The following is a 19,449-nucleotide window of genomic DNA, read 5'->3' on the forward strand; positions in this document are numbered from 1 at the left end:
GACAAATGCAAAACTTCAAGATTTATACCAAACAAATAGCATTCCTATAGATCAGATAAAAACCTGTTACCATAGGCCTACCCATTGTCTAGCAAATTATTTTTATTCATGCCATCTATGTAATTGACAAAAAATTCTCTGATGATATACCATAAAAACCTGACAATGTTATACCATAACGAAACCTAGGTCGTAAATAAAAAATTTTCTATGTGAAAAGCCAAGTTGTTTATTCTCAATTTCAAAAAATTCTCTCTTTAAATATTGCCAAGAATGCAAATATTAGGAGACATTTGAATATGCACCGTGATCAGAGTATTTTTTCACCACTGAGGTGGAAACAGGTATCATACCTATATTAAAAAAAAACCATAACCCGTTTGGTAGGTGATGGCAGAGTTCACCCAGTTCTGTGCTCTATGATGAGTACTTCACACATTAAGGTAGGGGGACCAGTTCAGTTCCCTGAGTTCCTTTTATGTCTGTTTAAAAAAAAATTGTGATATATGTCCAAATCCATTCCCAGGAAATATGCAAATTGATCATGCTGTTCCTAAATCTGTGCCCAACCATAATAAAATCTAACTGATACCTTCTTGAATGCCCCTGAATTTTCCTTGTATATGTATGTATTTTTTGGTGTCTGAACCAAGTGTTGGTGATGATTAACCCTGGTCTCCTGCAGAAGTCTATTGCTTTCTGACCATAGTCATTCCTTGTTCCTAAACTATAACCTTCTAACTCCTTACCATCTCTTCCTTTGCCTACTGTCACATTCCAATCCCCCATATTATTAAATGTTTCACTCCAGGAACACCCACGATTAAGGCCTCTAACTGGTTATATACTCTGTCAACTTCTTCCTCCTTATAATTGCTTGGTGACGTTTATGAACAATGACCAAGTTCATTGGTTACACTTTTACTTGGACTAGTAACATACAGTTGCTTATTCTACGTTAAATAGGCTACTTCCTTACTTTTTATTCAATATTATCATATCTTACCCTCAGCTGTACATTAGGCTACAACTATCATTCCAGTAATCCTTCCATCTAATTATCATGCCCTCAACATCCCTTTTTTAACTCACTCACTCCTCTATTTGCTGCTACTGTCGTTCCCGCTTTACAAGGTGAGGGCCTTTCATCATTGAGGAACAGATGCTGCGTGGACTACCTTTCGTCTGGCTTCCACCCTTCGACCTATCTGGCAAGGGTGACCCTACCAGGAGCAAATATCATTGCTCCCACCAGTGCAGCTATAGGGCTCCTCAGAAAGCACAAGCCCTTCCAACACGTCAAGGTTTTAGTCCCTGGGGAGGGCTAGAAGACCTACACAATATTGTAAAAGAATTGCCAATACATAGCAAGGGAAAAACTATGAAGACCATGGGAGATATGGCAGAGAAATGCGAAGAAAATGCAGATGATGATGCGACAGTAACTATTCATGGTAGTGCAATTCCAATGTATGCTTTCCATTCACTCAATTTACTCTGTATTTAGCACTGACTACCAACAATCACCAGAGTTGTGCCATGGATAAATAAGAATACGTGCAAGATGGAAGTGAAAAAATGAAGAGATGAATTGATAAGACACTCATTCACTTAGTTTATGGAAAGATAAAATCGAGGTAGTTTGACCTAGTAGTTTCAGTTGCCACAGATTTTATATATCTAGGAAGAAATTGGGTTTCCAGTGCTTTCATAGTAATGGTTAGCAGAAAATCAGTCACTGGCTTGTCCAATACACATGCAGGCTCCAAGAGATGCAGATGTAATAACTATGCAAGAAGGTTGTACCATCAGCTCAGCAGACACATTCAGCGATTAGATTAGTCAACAACTTAAAGAGCCCAGGCACGGAAACTTAAGGAGCACCATACTTTATATTGAGAAATTCTGTTTGCCATTATCATGTACTTTGTACCCTGGTATTTTCATGGATTCTTTGCATTCTGCCTCTAATCAATAAACTACCAATGCGAAAATAATGGTTTACAATTATCTGTGGATAAGATTTCAAAATTTCTCATAACACAATAGTTTAAAAGACTTCAAATCTGTCAGCACAATTCTCTTTACATGTTCAGCAGAATGGGCAAGTGTTGTACAAAGATTAAGAGAACTGCAGGTAAATTTATCAATTAATAAGCAAATTTCATAGCCCATTAATTAACCATGCATCTAATTGTAACTGTATAGAATGCAGCCCATTATGTGTCAGCATCATGGCACTTCAGCAAACTCTCTTCCACAAATATAAATTCAAATGTTACGAATCCAAATTCACAAAATATCATGGGCTAATAAGGAACAATATGGATGCATTCAAATAACAGGAATGATAAGATCTAAAGAAAAAATCATAGGGGAAATATTATCCTCGAGCCAGAATGTTGCTAGTGATCAGAGGGCCCAGGTTCAGATGTGTGAAATGGATATCCATAATTACAGAGCTTTTAAGAATCTATATCTTTCCTGGAAATCACAGATACTACAAAGGAATGAAACCAACCCCCTTCTGTAGGGTTTACGCCAAGGTAAATCCTACCCTCATTTCAAAAACAACTCTTCACATTGAGCCATCAACACACACTAGAATGCGTGGAATCTCTTAAATCATGGAGCAGCAGCACTTTCAAAAGGACAGTATCACGTAGAATGAGCACATGCATGTTATATATCATTAAGAGCTATCACTTTTTTCCATGCCCTTCCTGACATTCAATAAAAATGACACCACTACCACCAAGAGAATATTTCAGTAGGTAATCCATACATTAATAAATTTCTTAGTATTAAATTATTTTAGTGCCAGTAGTGAGTAGATTAAAGGTGTGAATAGGATTGACGTCATTTCGCACCATTTTTACAAATCAGTATGACCACAGAATTTAATACCATTCACCAATATTCATATAGATAACATATTTAAGTTCATCCAAGCATTATTTTTTTTAAACTGATCAAAAGGGTTTACAAAACCTTAGCCTCTAACTTTTCCACAAGAATTTTATGGCTAATGGTTGAGAATAGTTATTGCATATGAAAATCATTTTAGCCCACTTACCAATAATGTTTCCACTTCAATTACTTAATTGTGATCATGGACACGTGGCACTGGGTGAAAAAGAGAAACAGCAGACACAGAATATAGGGTACTTATAAGAATGATTTCCAGTAAAAAATTTGAAAAACCCTCCCTGAGTCGATTGTACAATTTATACTGGCATTCCCCTAGAAATGAATTCATTCAAATCTCATATTGTACCTTGTTGAAAAAACTATACTTCTAATATTGACTGCTGTCCAACTGTATCACCAGACTAGCTGCACGATCCAGCATTATTTGGAGCAAAATGAAGTATTTAAATTTGATGACAACTTGGCCCAGCTTAAGCGTACAAATGACCAGAAATTGGTCATGAATGCTGGCCCAAACTTTAATAAGGTGCAGCAAATGAAGAGATGAGAACTCCTCCCAACAATGAAATCTCAATTTGCCTCCAAACCCTTTTCCTCCACCTGGTTTATCTTCTTCAGGAGGATCTATTAGTAGTCTCAATTTCTTTATTTCCATCTAAAATCTTTATGGATTGAAATTCAGCCTTAAAAATTGCAAAATCAATAATATCCCCTCCTAGAGGAATTTCTTGGAAATGATTACTCAAGAGAAGATTAGTTCATGATGAAAAAGGGAGAGGGCCACAAAATAGCCCACAGCAGAAATGAGGTCAATCACAGAAACAAGTATCAAATGTACCCAGGAAAAATGTTTGCTTTGCAAATTTTGAGGAAGCATTTGAAAAGAGTACATTGGGTACAATTAAAAAACATATTACAGATGATAAAAGATACTGGGATACATTCTATTGTTTCAGGCTTCACTTTGTGGAAGTATTTAATATCCATACTAAAAAGAAAGACTTGTACTTTTCCACAGATTTTATTTTTGGTACAACTTGTTTCACCGACTTGCGGCATCATCAGGTGATGCCGCAAGTCGGTGAAACGCATTGTACCATATAATAAAGTTTGTGGAAAAGTACAAGTCTTTCTTTTTGGTATGGATACTGGGATAGAAAAATTATTAAAAGCCAGTTCTTGTTCCAGACCACCCAGGTATGGCAGCAGATAGGGAATCAGGATGGACAATACTAGGCAGGTGTTAAGGCATTATAGTCCACTATTAGATGTACTTTTCAATGTATGAGGCAGATGAGGTAACAGAGACTTGGAGAGGACTGGGGGTAAGGCCTACAAGAATACCGAAAAGCAGATATGAAGGTGAATAAGCTTTACTTATCTAGCCAGTCAACGTTTGCAAAGCATAAATGAACATAATAAAGAACTGGTGTGATGATAATCAGTCCAAAGAAAACAAATATGCTCCTGAGCAGTACAAATCTGATTAGAAGAGTTTTGTTACAATTGTAGGCTGAAAACTAATGCACACATGCTTGTAGACCAAAAACAAAGTAACCTTCAGAAGCACTCCTGGTGGCATGAGGAAGTAACCTTCCCCCTCACCATGAATGCGCAGGTTTGAGGTTGTTTCATTCATCCAGTGTGTTTCGAGAAGCAGAAATATGGAGACATGTTCCAGTGCTCCGTCAACACGAGTTAAACAGCACCAGTCAACAGTCTACCCTCGTATAATGCAAAATGACCTTTCAGCTAAACTTCTGTGGATGATGTGGTTCCTTAAGCACAGAGCAATAAACTCAATAGTTAACTGAATGCATCAAAAAAGTAAAGTGAATGTAGGCATTCACTGTAACTGATGTTTATATTTGCAGCATATCTCTCAGATCCAGCAGCAATCATTGAGCATAGAGTTATTGAATCATCACCTACAATACACAGACTTAATTTACTGTGACAGGCATGAAAATGAATGAACAAATGGCAATGCGTAGTTTACAAAACATAAAATTCTTTAAAATTTGTCAGGTAAAGCATTAACCTCAAGGATAAACTAAAATAATTAGGGCTTTTAACATTGACTGCATCATGATAAAATTGCACGTACATTTAATTTCCCAATTTTAACAATATAAACCATCATTACAATCCTTGATAAATATATTAAGTTCAATTTCATCTGCCAAAGTTACTGCAAAAAATGTTCATTCATTGGTCATGGCATATTACTAGAAAAAAACTACTGTTCGAAAGACTGATTCAAAGCTGTTTCATGATATGCCTTTTGCACAGGTAGTGATTTGTAACAAAGTTTTACGGGAGAAGATATTTACAGCAGATTGAGGGTGATTATGTTTTATTGCCTTTTAATATGATAATGATAGAAAACATCAAGACAAACACATATTTTTAAAGCTTAAAAGCCAATATTTTAGTTTCGATCACTTTAAACAATGGTTTTTGTTCTATGTACACACAAATCCTGGGAGTACCCCAATATCCTGCAAATAAAATTGTTTTATTTTACACAAATTTGCATAACATAAAGCCTTTAAGAAATGTCCCTTGAGTTATACAAAGCATCACTTTAAAGAGGTCCCTGATAAATAGGAAGGCTAAGTTAAACATTAAAATTTGTTGTCTCAGGCGTAACTTTGTGGAATTTGCATAACATATTGAAATGTAATGAAATAATTGACTTTGTAATTCCACACACTTTATGTGTGGAATTACAAAGTCAATTATTTCATTACATTTCAATATGTTAAACATTAAAATTATAGGGTAGAAATTAAGCAGGTAGAATAGTATCCCATCAAGGAAGTGTTTTAGATGAAGATGGGAAAAGTAGTAATTATATCAAAACACGAATTGAACTAGGAAAATAAGGTTTTACTAGGAGGAAGGAGCTGACAACAGGGATGGCACGTAATGCAGTGATGAAAAGGTATGGAGTGTAGTTTTGTATGAATCAAAAACTGGAGGATTTTGAGATGTTGGTGTAAATAAGAACAGAAGAGAACACTAAGATAAATTCAAATAAGACAGGAAAAGTAAAAGTAACTCAGTTGAATTGAAATTGTGAAGACTGTGATAAAGAGACATACTATATGTTGAGTAATAGTGGTGGAGGATGAGAAGGTTAAGCATGTTGAAAGCAATGAAGGGAAGTAGAAAGTATCAGTGATTTTAAAAAACAGTTTACCTTGAAATTGACTGAATTTAGTGCCATTTTATGTGAGGCTGAAGAAGAGTGGCATAGCTTAGGGTTTATTAAAACCTACCTAGTCCAAAATACACCACTTAATAAATATACACTTGTTATGCTGTGACTTACAGTTTAAGATTGCAAGAAATTGCATAGTTTTTATACATGAAAATAAATTTCACTCTTCTCATATTTTGCAAAAGACACTATAGGAATTGGTAATAGAAAAAGGACAAGGAAACCATGGATCACCAATGAAATGATTAGAAAGATAAGAGGAAAGAAGAAAATTGAAGAATAGACAAAGGGATTGGCAGAAGGATATACAGAGTTTAATAATAAATTGAGATGGTACAAATACAGCAAAAGAAGGGTAATGGGAAACACAGGATATGGGAAGTTGGCAGAGGAAGGGTGACATTGCTGTGCTAAACAAAAGGTTAAAGCACTATCAGGAAGTCCGAAGGGAATATCTGTGTTAACAGTTAGAGATAAGTCAGGAAAGATTATAGTTGAAACAGAAAACATCCAAGAGAGATGGAAAGAATAAATAGAAGAACTATATGGTAAAGAACTTAGGCCAATAAGCTTAGACATAGACAGATAATATCATGTAGATGAAGATAGATTGGATCCACACATACTCAGCAATGAGATAGAAAGGGCATTATGGGGGATGAAATCAAATATGGCCATTGGTGTACACAACATTCTTGTGACACTACTGAAATGTTTAGAAAAATATGGGAGGAAGAGTCTTTAGGGACTGATTTGTAGGATATATGAGGATGGAATCTGGCCGGAAGAATGCATGAGATTAGTGTTAGTTCTTATTCCGAAAACGGTAAAGGCTACATCATGTGAGGACTACAGAACAATAAGTTTGATTTCCCACACAGCAAAAGTTGTTCCCAGGATCATCAACAAAATGATGTAGAGTAGGGCAAATGATACCTATGGGCTGATCAGTTTGGGTTTAGGAAGGGGAGAGGCACTCGTGATGCCATTACAGTTATGAGATCACCAATTGAGAGATATTTAGAATACAATCAAGACGTACTTGCCTGTTTCATAGATTTCAAAAAGGTAATTGATAAAGTGAATTGGGAAAAACTAATGAGTATATTGCAGAAAATAGGAATAGATTGGAGGGAAAGGAGGCTAATCCGCAACCTGTACATGTCTCAAACTACTCGGGTGCGAGTGGGGAACAAAGTCTGATTGGCAGTGTTAGAAAGAGGTGTAAGGCAGAGTTGTCCAAATACACAATTGCCGTTCAACGCATTTGTGGAGGGAATGGTTAAAGAGGCATGGGAAGAACTGAAGCAGTGGGGAATCCATAACATCATATTTTAGAATGACCAAGCTGGTTTATCAGTCAGCCAAGAGATTGTAAGCATGGCTGAGTGGGTTGGAAATTCTGTGCTATAGATATGGGATGAGAATCAATATTAATAAAACAAAGGTTATGCGATTTTCCAGAAAGAATAAAGCTAAGCTAAACATTAAAACAGGATGGCAAAAACTAGAGCAGTTTACGTACCTTGGAAGTGTTTCGGATCAACATGGTCGAAGTATTTGGGACAAAAGGAAAAAATTTGCACTAGGCAAAGAGGCTTTCACAAAGGGAGAATTGATGACAGGGATGTTGAGTCAGGATGTTAAGAAAAGGCTCTTGAAAACTTAGATATGGAGTGTAGTTATGTATGGTGCGGAAACATGGTCACTGAAGCATGATGACAGGTGTAGATTGGAGGCTTTCTAAATGAAGGCGTGCAGACAGGTGAAGTGGACAGAAAGGAAAACGAATGAGGAAGTGGGGCATGAAAGGGAATTGCTGGGAAAAATCATAAGGAGGCAGGAAATATGGGTGAAAAGTATATTGATCGGCAGTGGGATGTTGACGACTGTAATAGAGGGGAGAATGTTAAGCCAACGAGGAAAGGGAAGGAATATGATAAGAATGTTGGACAGGATGAAGGTAGAAGTATACAGAGATGAAGAGGGGCCTGTGGTAGAGTAGTTTGTGTTTTTATTGGAGTAACATAATATTTATTTTTTAGTTTTGCCCATCCAAAACCTACCTTAACCGGTAGATTACCTAATAATTATATCATTTAGAAAATTTAAGCGTTTAAACAATTAAAAAATAATAGTTAACCCTTATCTTTTTATTATAGCCAGTCTATTGTTTAAAGTAGGATATGGATGGACAAAAACCTGACAAGAAATCTTTTTCCTCTCCTTGCAAAACACAACCCGACATAAAACATTACAATAAACCCATTTATCATCTTGCTCCAGTAACCATGTTTCCGGGTTGTACTAACCGACTCTCCATATTCAAGCTTTGAAGTCTTTTCCAAACATACTCACTCAACGCCCATGTCAACTCTCTCCTTATGAAAGCTCCATAACTAACATGATTCTTCTTCTCATTTTCCAACTACTTGGGGCATTTCGATCCAAAAAATTTCTGAGTTAGGTCAACAGGACTCATTGTTCTGGTGAAACTGTTGATATTCAATCCTTGCATACAGTCTATACTGTCTTTCCCTTTTTTGGAATGGAGACTAACACTGATCTGAAAGGTCTTCCGGCCAAATTCTTCCATCATAAATGCTAAAAATTAGTCCATAAAAACTTTCTCCTACATTTTCCAAAACCCATAAGTAGATTCATAGGAATGCCATCCATCCTCTCAGAATAATTTGATTTCAACTCCCTCAATGCTTTTTCTATCATGCCACCAAGTATACCTGGACTTAAGATATCCTCATCTACATCATTTTCCTGAAGTCTAAGCTTGCCGACTTAATTTCTACCATATAGGCTCTTTGAATTCTTTCCTTCCATATTTCCTAATCCAATTATTATTTTTTCTTGTAGTGTTTCTAACATTCTTTTTCTTGGATAGTTTGGACCAACTTTTCCTTCTTACTTCCTGAAGGTGCTTTCACCTTCCTGTGTTGCAAAAATTTGACTCGTCCAATCAACTTTCCAAATATTCTCACTGCTTCTTCACTCATGCTTCTTTCACCCAATTATTTTCCTACCTCAAATAATTATTTATCTCTTTGAAGTTTCTTTTACATTACGTTTACAATCCATTCCATTTTCAGATCCAGCACTCTGAACCATCTTGCTTTAAACCATATTTTTCTCATTATTTTACTATTTAGTGCTCTCCCTTAGTTTTCTTTAGAACTTTTGATATCCCATTTTTTATATATTCTAATTTTTTTTATGTTCTACCTGTCTCCCTCTGCTCAATCATAATTTTCTCTAGAGCAAGCTGGTAATCCTTTCTTTTCATACCAATTAATAATTCTACATTCCATTTGCTCAACTGTTTTCCCCATTTTATCCTATTGAATCTCATGCTACACTTCATCAGTATTAAATCATTATTTGCATCCACATGCTGTGGATTCACATCTCATGAACTGTGAATCATATAATCCATAGTTCCCCACATATCTGGTAAACTGTGAAAATTAATCCCATTGTTCCCAAATCTGTGCAAAACCATAACATAGCCTGGCTCTCTTGTGATCCACCGTATTTCACTCTGCAACTGTCACTCCACTAATCCCCTCTATCTTCCTAACTTACCTCGCACAGCCCTAAAATACCTATATTTATTTTCTCCATCCCCCTCTTTATATTTTCTAATTTATCTGTCCTAGCATTCCTAGCTAACTAACTGCTTTAGACCTCTTCTTTGCTGCTGCTCTCAATTTTGCTTCACCATGATTTCATGAAATCACAACCACAGAAGCCTTGCCAACCCTGCTGCTGGGCACAATTCATGTCCAAGTGGGACAATTCCCATAGTTGCCAGGACTCAAACTCAACCGTATGTCCAACGATATTTCATAGGCTAATTGGTTGTGGCAGTTTTCCACTGCTTTTCTCAATAGTGTTGCTGACATGTCATCATCCTTCAAATGGTTGCCCATGGCTGATTCTGAAACATTTGCAGCCTCCTTGCTGAGGAACAGAAGCTGAGCGCACTACCTATCTTCTGGCTCTTACCCATCGACCTATCTGGGTGACCCTACCAAGAGCAATTATCATTGATCCCATCAGTACAGCTCTAAGGTCACCAGAACGCAGAAACCCTTCCACTATGTGTTCATGGAGAGGTTGTATTTAACATGAAAAGTGAAAGATGTGTAAATGAGGTGAAATGTGGAATATAAGTCCATATTCTTGGAAGCTTAAAAGTTTACTCCTTGTGGTGTCAGAAATGACAGCTACCTTTGTCTGATGTGAATGAAAATAATGAACAATACTAGAGTTTGTGTAGGTATTTATTGACAAGTTTTAAAATAATGGAAAATCATTAATGACAGTATTTGAAGTAAAAATTATCTATTCCATGAAGTTTATTACAATTGAAATTAAGACATTTCTTTCATTGCTGGCAAACTTTCCCTAAAAATAAATTTAAAGCAGGAATTAATTTAAAAAAAATAACACTCTTAGGAAGGGTCAGGCTCATATTTCTGCCTCATTGGGCAAAAGGCATCATAAATTCAATAATGCACCACATCTAATGAAGAAAACATCTTTATACAGAAATCACAAGTTCAATCTATGTGAAACTTAACTTTTACTTATATGCGGTAGTAAAGCATAAAATATTCTATTAGGAACATTAGACCACTACCAATCCCAGGACTTAGTTATGCTTGATATGGAAAATGAGTTTAACACAGCAATAAATAGGACTGATTATAAACACACGCAGGTCGCAGGATTTGGTAATTCACCAAGCCACATCCATGTTGGACGGCCAATAATTGAACATATTCAGGCCCACATTGAGGTGTTAGTGAAACACTAAAATAATTTAGTCTATCATAAAAATTCATGATTTTTACATCATTTGATAAGAGCCAAGCAAATTTTACCAAAACTTTGTAATCACATAAGTTATTTTAAAAATAAAAAAATTGATTTAATGCTTTCTTTGGTAATGAGCCAAATCATTTGAAATATGAAACACAGCTGAGCACTTAATTTGAATAACCTCGTTTGAATACTTCTTCCAGTTAAAATGTTACTCATTTAAAAAAAAAATGCTGCACGTGGAGACTTTTCATTCAGAAGCCGTTACTCAAGTACCAAAGAATTTAACCATGATACCTAACTGATTTTAGAGTTTCTCAGGAATTTTTCATTTCTTTTAAGTGTGCTCATACTCTCAGTCTTTGAAAATATTGACACCAAATGCAAAGTTTAGTTACCTACTCATACAGAGAATATAAGTCATGTAAAGCTAAATAATTAGAAGAGGATTTTGGGAGAATGATTTTTTTCTGCTGAATAAATACTGCACAATTCATTCTGAATCAATTCACTGATAATGAAAAGCTAGCACTTCATTAATCTTATCTCTTTAATCTGGGGAAATGATACTGAATGCATAGCAGGTTCGATTGTTGCAGTGAGATGCATTTAACAGAAGCTCTGGGCACTTAAGCATATTTGTTCATTAAGCTAACCCATATTTAACCAGTTTGCCACATTCAGACAAGGGAACCATAGTGACGGTCTTGAGGTCACCAATACAATAAATCACAAACTAAGACTTAGCCATGCTCGTTGAAATAGTGACCAGGTTGCAAGCCATAAGCTTTACTGTGTTTGTTCCAGTGTTCCATTAATTTCATACAAGTGATTGATAATCAACCATTTAAAACACTTCTACAAGCTTGACAGTTAAAATACTGCGCTAAAATCTTGGTGTGACAAAAAGATACTTTTGTGGGCGAAAGAGGTAATGCTGAGCTAGTGTGTTCCTTGATGCTGTGCTTGATAGTACCCAACTCTCATTCTACCCTTTGACACTAGGAAGCTGCTAGTACATTTCCCTTTTTAACCTTAACATAAAATTCAAGGCTCATGTGTGTGATTTCTTCAGTTACTTGCTGATGTTAAATGAGACCATGAAGAAATAATATCGTCAAGTATAAAGTAATGTCAAGCCATCAAGAATCACAGAAGGTCTGCACCCAAGGTGACAACTTCTTTGGTTATTAAATTACATATGCCTCTTGATGCAGTGACAACACTTTTACATTTCCAAAGAATTACTCCCCAATAACCTGTAACTACAGTTAGTGCAGAGGATAATTTTATCCTTAAAATCATTTAACATCCAGTTATAAATCATTAGAAGTTTATTTCATTACACTCATTAGCATACAAGTCATGGAACTATTAGGATAACAATATGGATGACTTTTTGTGAAATTCATATTCTTAGCTATAAAAATTGAATACTAATATAGCATTTGATAGTAGCAATATTCATGCATAAGACTGCCCATCAATTTTTCAAAAATTAACATATGCTCTCAAAAAGCACTAATTTTCTTGAAAAGTGACTCTACAGCTATTATAATCATATGCATGTTATGCCAATTATCAGAATGTAGGGAAGATGTTAATGTTTTTTATTAAAATTTGAGTCCATACAAATGATGGATCATTACTGACTAAATAAAGATCTGTTTTGTGACATCAGTGATTCACTTTGGAGCATGCAGAATACAATTCTTGCAAGTAGCATACAAAAATCTAGTAAGAAAAAGGCAAAAGTACACAGAAACTTCTCACGATAAAGCACAAATTTGATCAAAAGAGATGGTTGTAGATTTATTTGCATCTATATGGCTTGGTCACTAATGTTGATTTCTAAAACTGACGGAAATATTGAACACAACAGAAGTTTGTACTGTGGTTCAAAGTTGTTAATTAAGGCATCAATAAACCACATTTACATTTTGAAAAATTGATTAAATTACTATAATTTGATTTTCCATAGGAAATGAACAAAAATGAACTGCAATATAGAAACAAACCTTCATTTTGGCCACCACTTTATAATAACCTAACAATGGTTTAGATATTTTTTTTATGTTTTATGTCATATTAGGTATGTATGTTATTGATAGCCAATGACTGTCGCATTTTTGTTAACTATTCCACTTTCGAAAATGTCTACACCAAAAATAAGTTCAGATCTCCCACTACAGAACATTTCTTTAATTTTTTTTGAATCCTCATGTTCTTTCTTTGAATTTCAGGAGTTACACATCATTCAATTAGGAAGAAATGACACTTGTTACAGGTAACTAGGCATTTTAAAAGAACTTCAATAAATTTGCACAGTATTCGCATGATTAACTATTTCTAAAGCTAGTACACATTTGTAGCCAATTCATAATGCATAAATATTGGTATGAGCAGCATTGTGAATATTGGTTTCATGGTATATGGGCCAGAGGTTTATAAAACTTCACTAATTTTTTATAGCAGCATATTAAATATATATTTTTTCCAGTTTTACTTTTCTATGGTATTGGGTATAAAACCCAATTCAAGGGTGCTGCAACAGATAATGAGTTAACGGTGAAATCGGTCTTTGAATCTTTGAGGAATATTGTGACAGTCACCATTTTTGGACAGAAAAAAATCACTAGAACTAACTCCTGAGAAAATAAAAATTTCTAGGCCTCATACTCTGTACCTCCCAATGGGTAGGTGCATATTGAATGATTTTATTTTCAAGTAACAAGGGGTGATAGGAAAGATTGTATGCACCACTAAGCATGCAGCTTGTAGTTTGCTGGGTATATGTAACCCCCATAGTTGGGGAATTGTAATTGTGCATTCTACACTTATCAGAGGATACTGATAACTGATGAAGACTCACGGCTTACTTGTCTCATCAACCTTCATATTTCTCAAGTTGAAATGAACATGGGAATCAATCAAGTTCCTATGACTTCCATGAATTCCACTTAATGCCTCTTGTGCCAAGGAATACAACATTACTGATGCTGTCACAAAAGAGATTATCTTCAAGTATTTATATTCAACTGCAGGCAAATGGAGAATGCCTTGTTTATTTTACAAATAATTGTACAGGTAATAAACAAGTCTGTGAAAAAATATTTTCATTCAGGATTCCTCTTCACAAAATTGAGGAAATTATTGTTAGAAATATATATATTTCCCTTCGGTCAAAATTTTCCCACTGTATGTTTTAGGCACTGCAGAGTAACTTAGGACTTTATTGCAGATTTTTTGGCTACTGAGGTTTCATGGATGGTCAACATTAATAGGTTTAACACCACATTTTCTTTTCTAGTTAACCTTTTTTATAATAAGTTGCCAAAAAAGATTTACTTTTTCTTTCAGTTTCAACTGAAACTTTTCTTGTCATTAACATAGTAATAACGTAAAATCCCCAATTCATTACAGATGAAACAATCACATTTGTGCATAAATTACTGTTTGGCAGTATGTAAATAATCATTTTGTAATTTTCTATTGATAACAGATTCACCCAAATTAAGGTAAACTTGTTTACTGGCATAAAAATGATGTAAACAAAGATCGAACTGAATGATACACTGCATAACCGTATCGTATGCAGTTATTTTCAACATTCTACGTTTAAGAATTGTTTTCCACAATTATTCAGAAATGCCTCCTAAAATATAAATCCAAATTTTAAAACTTGTACGATGAACAATGACACTTCAAAAGCGTATAAAATTATGTGCCGTAATTTAATTCTACATAACTTAATATTTAGGATAACATTCACTAAATGAGGTGATGCTATTGTTAAAAATAATAGCTTCCATATAATTACATTTAAAAACCTCGTTTTACCAACTATATTAATCGAAACCACATATTTACATTCACAGCATGCATTGTTTTTCTTATCTTTAAAATACAAGGTAGACTAAGATTCAATTTCTTTAACACAATCGTGATTATTGCACACCCATTGATGTTTTGAACTTGTTTGCACAACTTCCCCAATGCGTGGAAACGCGAAATTGCATGGTACATGTTTGAAACATCCAGCTCACTCAGTTTTATTTTGAAAAAAATAGAAATTTCACCAAAGAATGTTTCAGGATTTGGAGATAAATGGTCACTACAATACTGATTCGATTATGAAACAGTAAAGCAATAACAAACTTTGGGTCACGAAATTACAAGTTATAAATATTGTCATTTTTCCCCTAATAGATGCGAGCTATCACCGTAATTAATGGAAATTTATCAAATCGCAACTAGCTAATTTACATGCACTGTACAAGAAACATTGACAATTCATTTCAAGGGCCCAGAAAGAAAGAGTACGGAATTTACTGCTCTTTATCACATATGATAAACAAACTTACTTGAAACTGCGTGGCGCCTTGCAAACTAAGTCAATTCGATTCAGTCAACGGTAACGTAGAAACTTCACGTATATTTTGCAACTTCAAATATCAATTATAACAAAAACTTCATTCTTCCCATCATTTTGATGAACTTGCATGTTAGAATACGTGATTGCCTTTACTTCGCTACCTTGAGGGTGCTTTCCAATTTCAAATGGCTCACCATAGCATCGCGCTTTAATTTTAAAATTTTGAGCATCAAATTCTAAAATCTTTACAACCTGCAAAGAAAATGACAGGAATGGTTAGCTTACATTTTAAGCGCCAAGATGCCATACTGGTTATCTGGCTATGATATAACTGTACCAGCTCAATGTACAATTATGTATAACAAACGAAGAAACTACAAACAATTCTAGTTGACATGAAATGTCTTATATAGTTATCTGGCATTTAATCAAACGTCAGGTTAACCGTAATTTTATTTACTAACCCTGGCTATAAAAAAATGGTCCGCACAAAATATAAACAGCAACTCATCCAAAAAGTGGTAAAGTAGTGATAATAGGTCATGACCTTCGGCTTCTATATCCTTGATGTATTTTACAGAAACATACTCGATTTCCGTCATGTATCCATACATGGCCATGCCGCATTGCTCGAATGCTTCCTCCAAAGTCTCACCCCAAGCATGTAACCTAAAATAATTTACATGTCTACATTTTCAATTCATAAGGAATCGAATCAGTATTAACAGAGTAACATATTAATTTATTTTACTCTAATATTTTTACAATATATAATACGCACTGAACATCAGCTGTGTGATCCAAATCTGAAACAGTGAAAACATTAGGTGAACATAACCAAGTAAATTTATGCACGGCAAAAAGAAATATTGACTTTCAATACAAACATTCAAATTGAACTGGAGGAATAAAGAGCTCTTCCTCTTCGAATGGAATTAATTCTTCGTCTGACATTGCAGACTTCTAAAATCTCCCTTAAAATACACACGACGCGGCCGGCAGTAACTTCAAAAGTAGTCGCAATCATTTCTTCATTTGTCCTCGATGATTTCCCGGCTTCAATTTTCGAACTCTGGAAAACCCCATTTAAAAGAAATAATTCCTTATTATATTAGCCATAATTAATTTGTTTGCCTTTGTCTGTACCTCAATGTAGGGAAGACTTTGTTTGATGTCTATAAAAGCACCTCGACCAAAACTAACCTGTATTAGTTTTACACAGACGAGTAATTTACTTTTCATGCACGAACAAAGCTACCCATTTACCCTAAAAAAGAGGTTTCCGTCGGAGCCCGGGTTACCTAGAAGAGCAACAATTTTTAAATTAAAAGTACCTAGATAACCAAAATTGGCTACAATCTTGCTCATTTGCATCGGAATCGTTAATCATTCGCAACAATTGGCAATATCCACATACTACTTCCCACTCGGTGCATAGATTATTATTTACATGAAATAGAAATTCTAAAGTTGTACACACTAACAGGCTGAAGATAGACGGGTGGAAGGGATATTGCGACGGGTAATGAAGGGATTTTGTGATCCAAGGAAAAATATTTAAAATTCTTCTGCTAACTCGTGCATAATTGGTTTCATCTGAATACTCCAAGAATACGGTAATTAATCTCACAGGTCCTCAACATGGCTCCCAGCTTCAGAAATAATCGAAAAATCACTGTCAAAATACGTGTATGCTTTTAGGGAGAAAACTTTTAGCTAAGGACCCCCTCTCTGGATCTCCTGGAAGTTGTTTCGCAAGTTGAGCTGGGAGACTCATTTAGTTATTTCATTAATTGTTGGCTGATGGGTAATTTTGCTGATGTTAACTTGACAATTTCTTGTCTGTTTGCTTCTAAAACTCACAATAATAGTCATGTCGGGATATAAGGGATCAAGCAAATATTGTTTTTGGTGAAGCCAGGCCTTAGTTTGAATTCTCCCCGACTTGATTTGAGAGATTGAGGCCGATACCTTGTGGAAATTCATTTGTAACACACGAATTGCATGCACGACTGCATGTTTCACAAATTCATCATCACTTATTTCAAAGTGGTTACTTAAGCCCCGCATTCATAAGTATGTCATTTTGTGGATTTAATCTTAACATGAATGCATTACACCTCCTATTTTACTCAAACGACGAATGAAAGCGAAGTACAGGTTGCCAACCTGGATTTACAACAAAAAATTAATGAGCTCATTCTTGGAATTAACTAAATATATACCTTATGTAACATAGGTATCCCTAAACAAAATTTTTAATTACACTGCATCAATAAAATAAAGAAGTTCAGCATAGTTCTTACGAGATACTTTTTTGAACAACCAATAATCCTGATTTCACTTAATCTGTTTTTACTCGACCGTTCTGGTTATTTTTAATACAAAATAATAGTGTTTAATGCACTCCTACACTCAAATGTAATGATTTCAATAAGTCAGATGAAGTTCATCAATACAAGCCAACTGCTGCCATATTGAAAATATACCCAGGTGGAATGACAAAGGTAAGGTACCTGGCTGCGGTGGACCTCCGCCCCGTTAGCGTGGTACCACTCCGTTCGTAATCACTTTGGTCGACATTATGGAGAGGTACAACCCAGTGGTTTTAAACAGAGATCAATGAAGTCTGGACCATCAGCTCATGAGGAGGCACCAGACCAAACTGATTCTCGTCCCGAGAACTTTTAAATGAAGAATATTTATGATCCCTATAATGGTTTCCTAAGATAAATTTTAAAATTGGAAGAAAAAATTAAATCAGGTAGAACAGTTTTACCAATCTTGGAAGTGTTTCAGGCCGAGGTGGTTAAAATATGTAGTAGGTTCCTATGAACAAGACATGCATTATGCAAGGAAGGTTTAGTAAAGGGGGAGGAGTTGATGACAGGATGGTTGAATAAGAATTTTTAGAAAAGATTTGTAAAAACATTGATATGGAGTATCGTTTCATGTGTTGCATTATTATTGCCAGTGAAGCAAGATATCAGGTGAAGATAGGAGACTTTCAAAATGTGGTTTTGGAGGATGGGTATGGTGGGTTGAAAAGAAAGAAAACAAAGAAATGCTTGGGATTATGGAGGTAGAGGGAGGGATGGTTGTTAGGAGATATCCAAATGAGACAGAAAGGTGGATGCAGAGCATTTTGATTGGCGATGGGATGCTGAATACTGTGGTATAGGAGTGAACTTTAGGCAAGCGAGGTAGGAGAAGAATAAGTATGATGATGGAAGGAAGGGAGGTAGATTATATGTGGAATTGAAGATGAGCTTATTGTAATGTGGGGTGCTGGGTGGTCTTTAAGTTGGAAATCAGAAATGACATGGTTCTTAATCTTTGTCGGTAGACTGCAGATGGTTGATTTCAACCATGTGATGCACAATTTTTTTAGCAGCAAAGTATGGCCTTATAATCTTGTTTAGTATCGTGACCTAGTCATGCATGGATCGATCTTGTACTACTCATGTATCTTGCTACCATTTGGGTCAGCCTCCGAGGTTACCAGGACTCAGCAGAAATACATAACACAGACTCAAGTGGTGAACTGAGTTCATCCCGATCATGGGAGATGACTCCATTTCCTGGGTGGTTGATATGGTTTTTTTGCCTTTTTTAATATCGATGCATTAAATTGGTATACTGTCACTCTGCTTGGACAGGATTCCTTTTTTTTTCAATTTCTTATTGATCAGCAAGCAAACGCTGACTTTAAAAGCAGCTGGATTTGCAATCAAATAATTGTTCGCAAGCAAACTCCTGGCAGCAGAACTTTTTCACCGAGTGGTTTTTGATCTCCTCCGGTTTAGCATGAGATGAAGCATGGATTACGAATAACTACACTCACCTAGGTACATCAGAAAAGTTACTAGTGACTGTGTCATTCCCAATAAACCAGTGCTTCTGATGCCATTTTTTGTTTGCTACCTTATTGTAGTCTCTTAACTGTAGGAACCCTCTTCGTTCGAGCCTTCAACTGTGTTTGTTATATTCTGCAGCTCAGAAACATTCGCTGAACTGCTCACTTGCTCAATGGACGGTGCATTCAGAATTGGGATACCAGATGTATCCATGGGCAGTA

At 35.5% G+C, this 19,449-nt stretch overlaps 1 protein-coding gene across 1 annotated transcript; it reads right to left on the bottom strand.

Moving 5' to 3' along the window:
* Positions 1–10,613: 10,613 nt before the first annotated feature.
* On the bottom strand, positions 10,614–16,366 carry Archease (protein archease). Its single transcript, XM_071599329.1, has 4 exons — positions 16,259–16,366; positions 16,153–16,177; positions 15,836–16,040; positions 10,614–15,623 (listed from the first exon to the last, which is right to left on the bottom strand). Exons 1-4 carry the CDS (start codon positions 16,323–16,325, stop codon positions 15,444–15,446), a joined length of 477 nt encoding a protein of 158 aa, XP_071455430.1. The 5' UTR covers positions 16,326–16,366; the 3' UTR covers positions 10,614–15,443.
* Positions 16,367–19,449: the final 3,083 nt, after the last annotated feature.

The sequence above is a fragment of the Hetaerina americana genome, unplaced genomic scaffold (assembly GCF_022747635.1).
Source record: "Hetaerina americana unplaced genomic scaffold, ioHetAmer1.1.p SCAF_11, whole genome shotgun sequence".
Classification (NCBI taxonomy): Eukaryota; Metazoa; Arthropoda; class Insecta; order Odonata; family Calopterygidae; genus Hetaerina; species Hetaerina americana.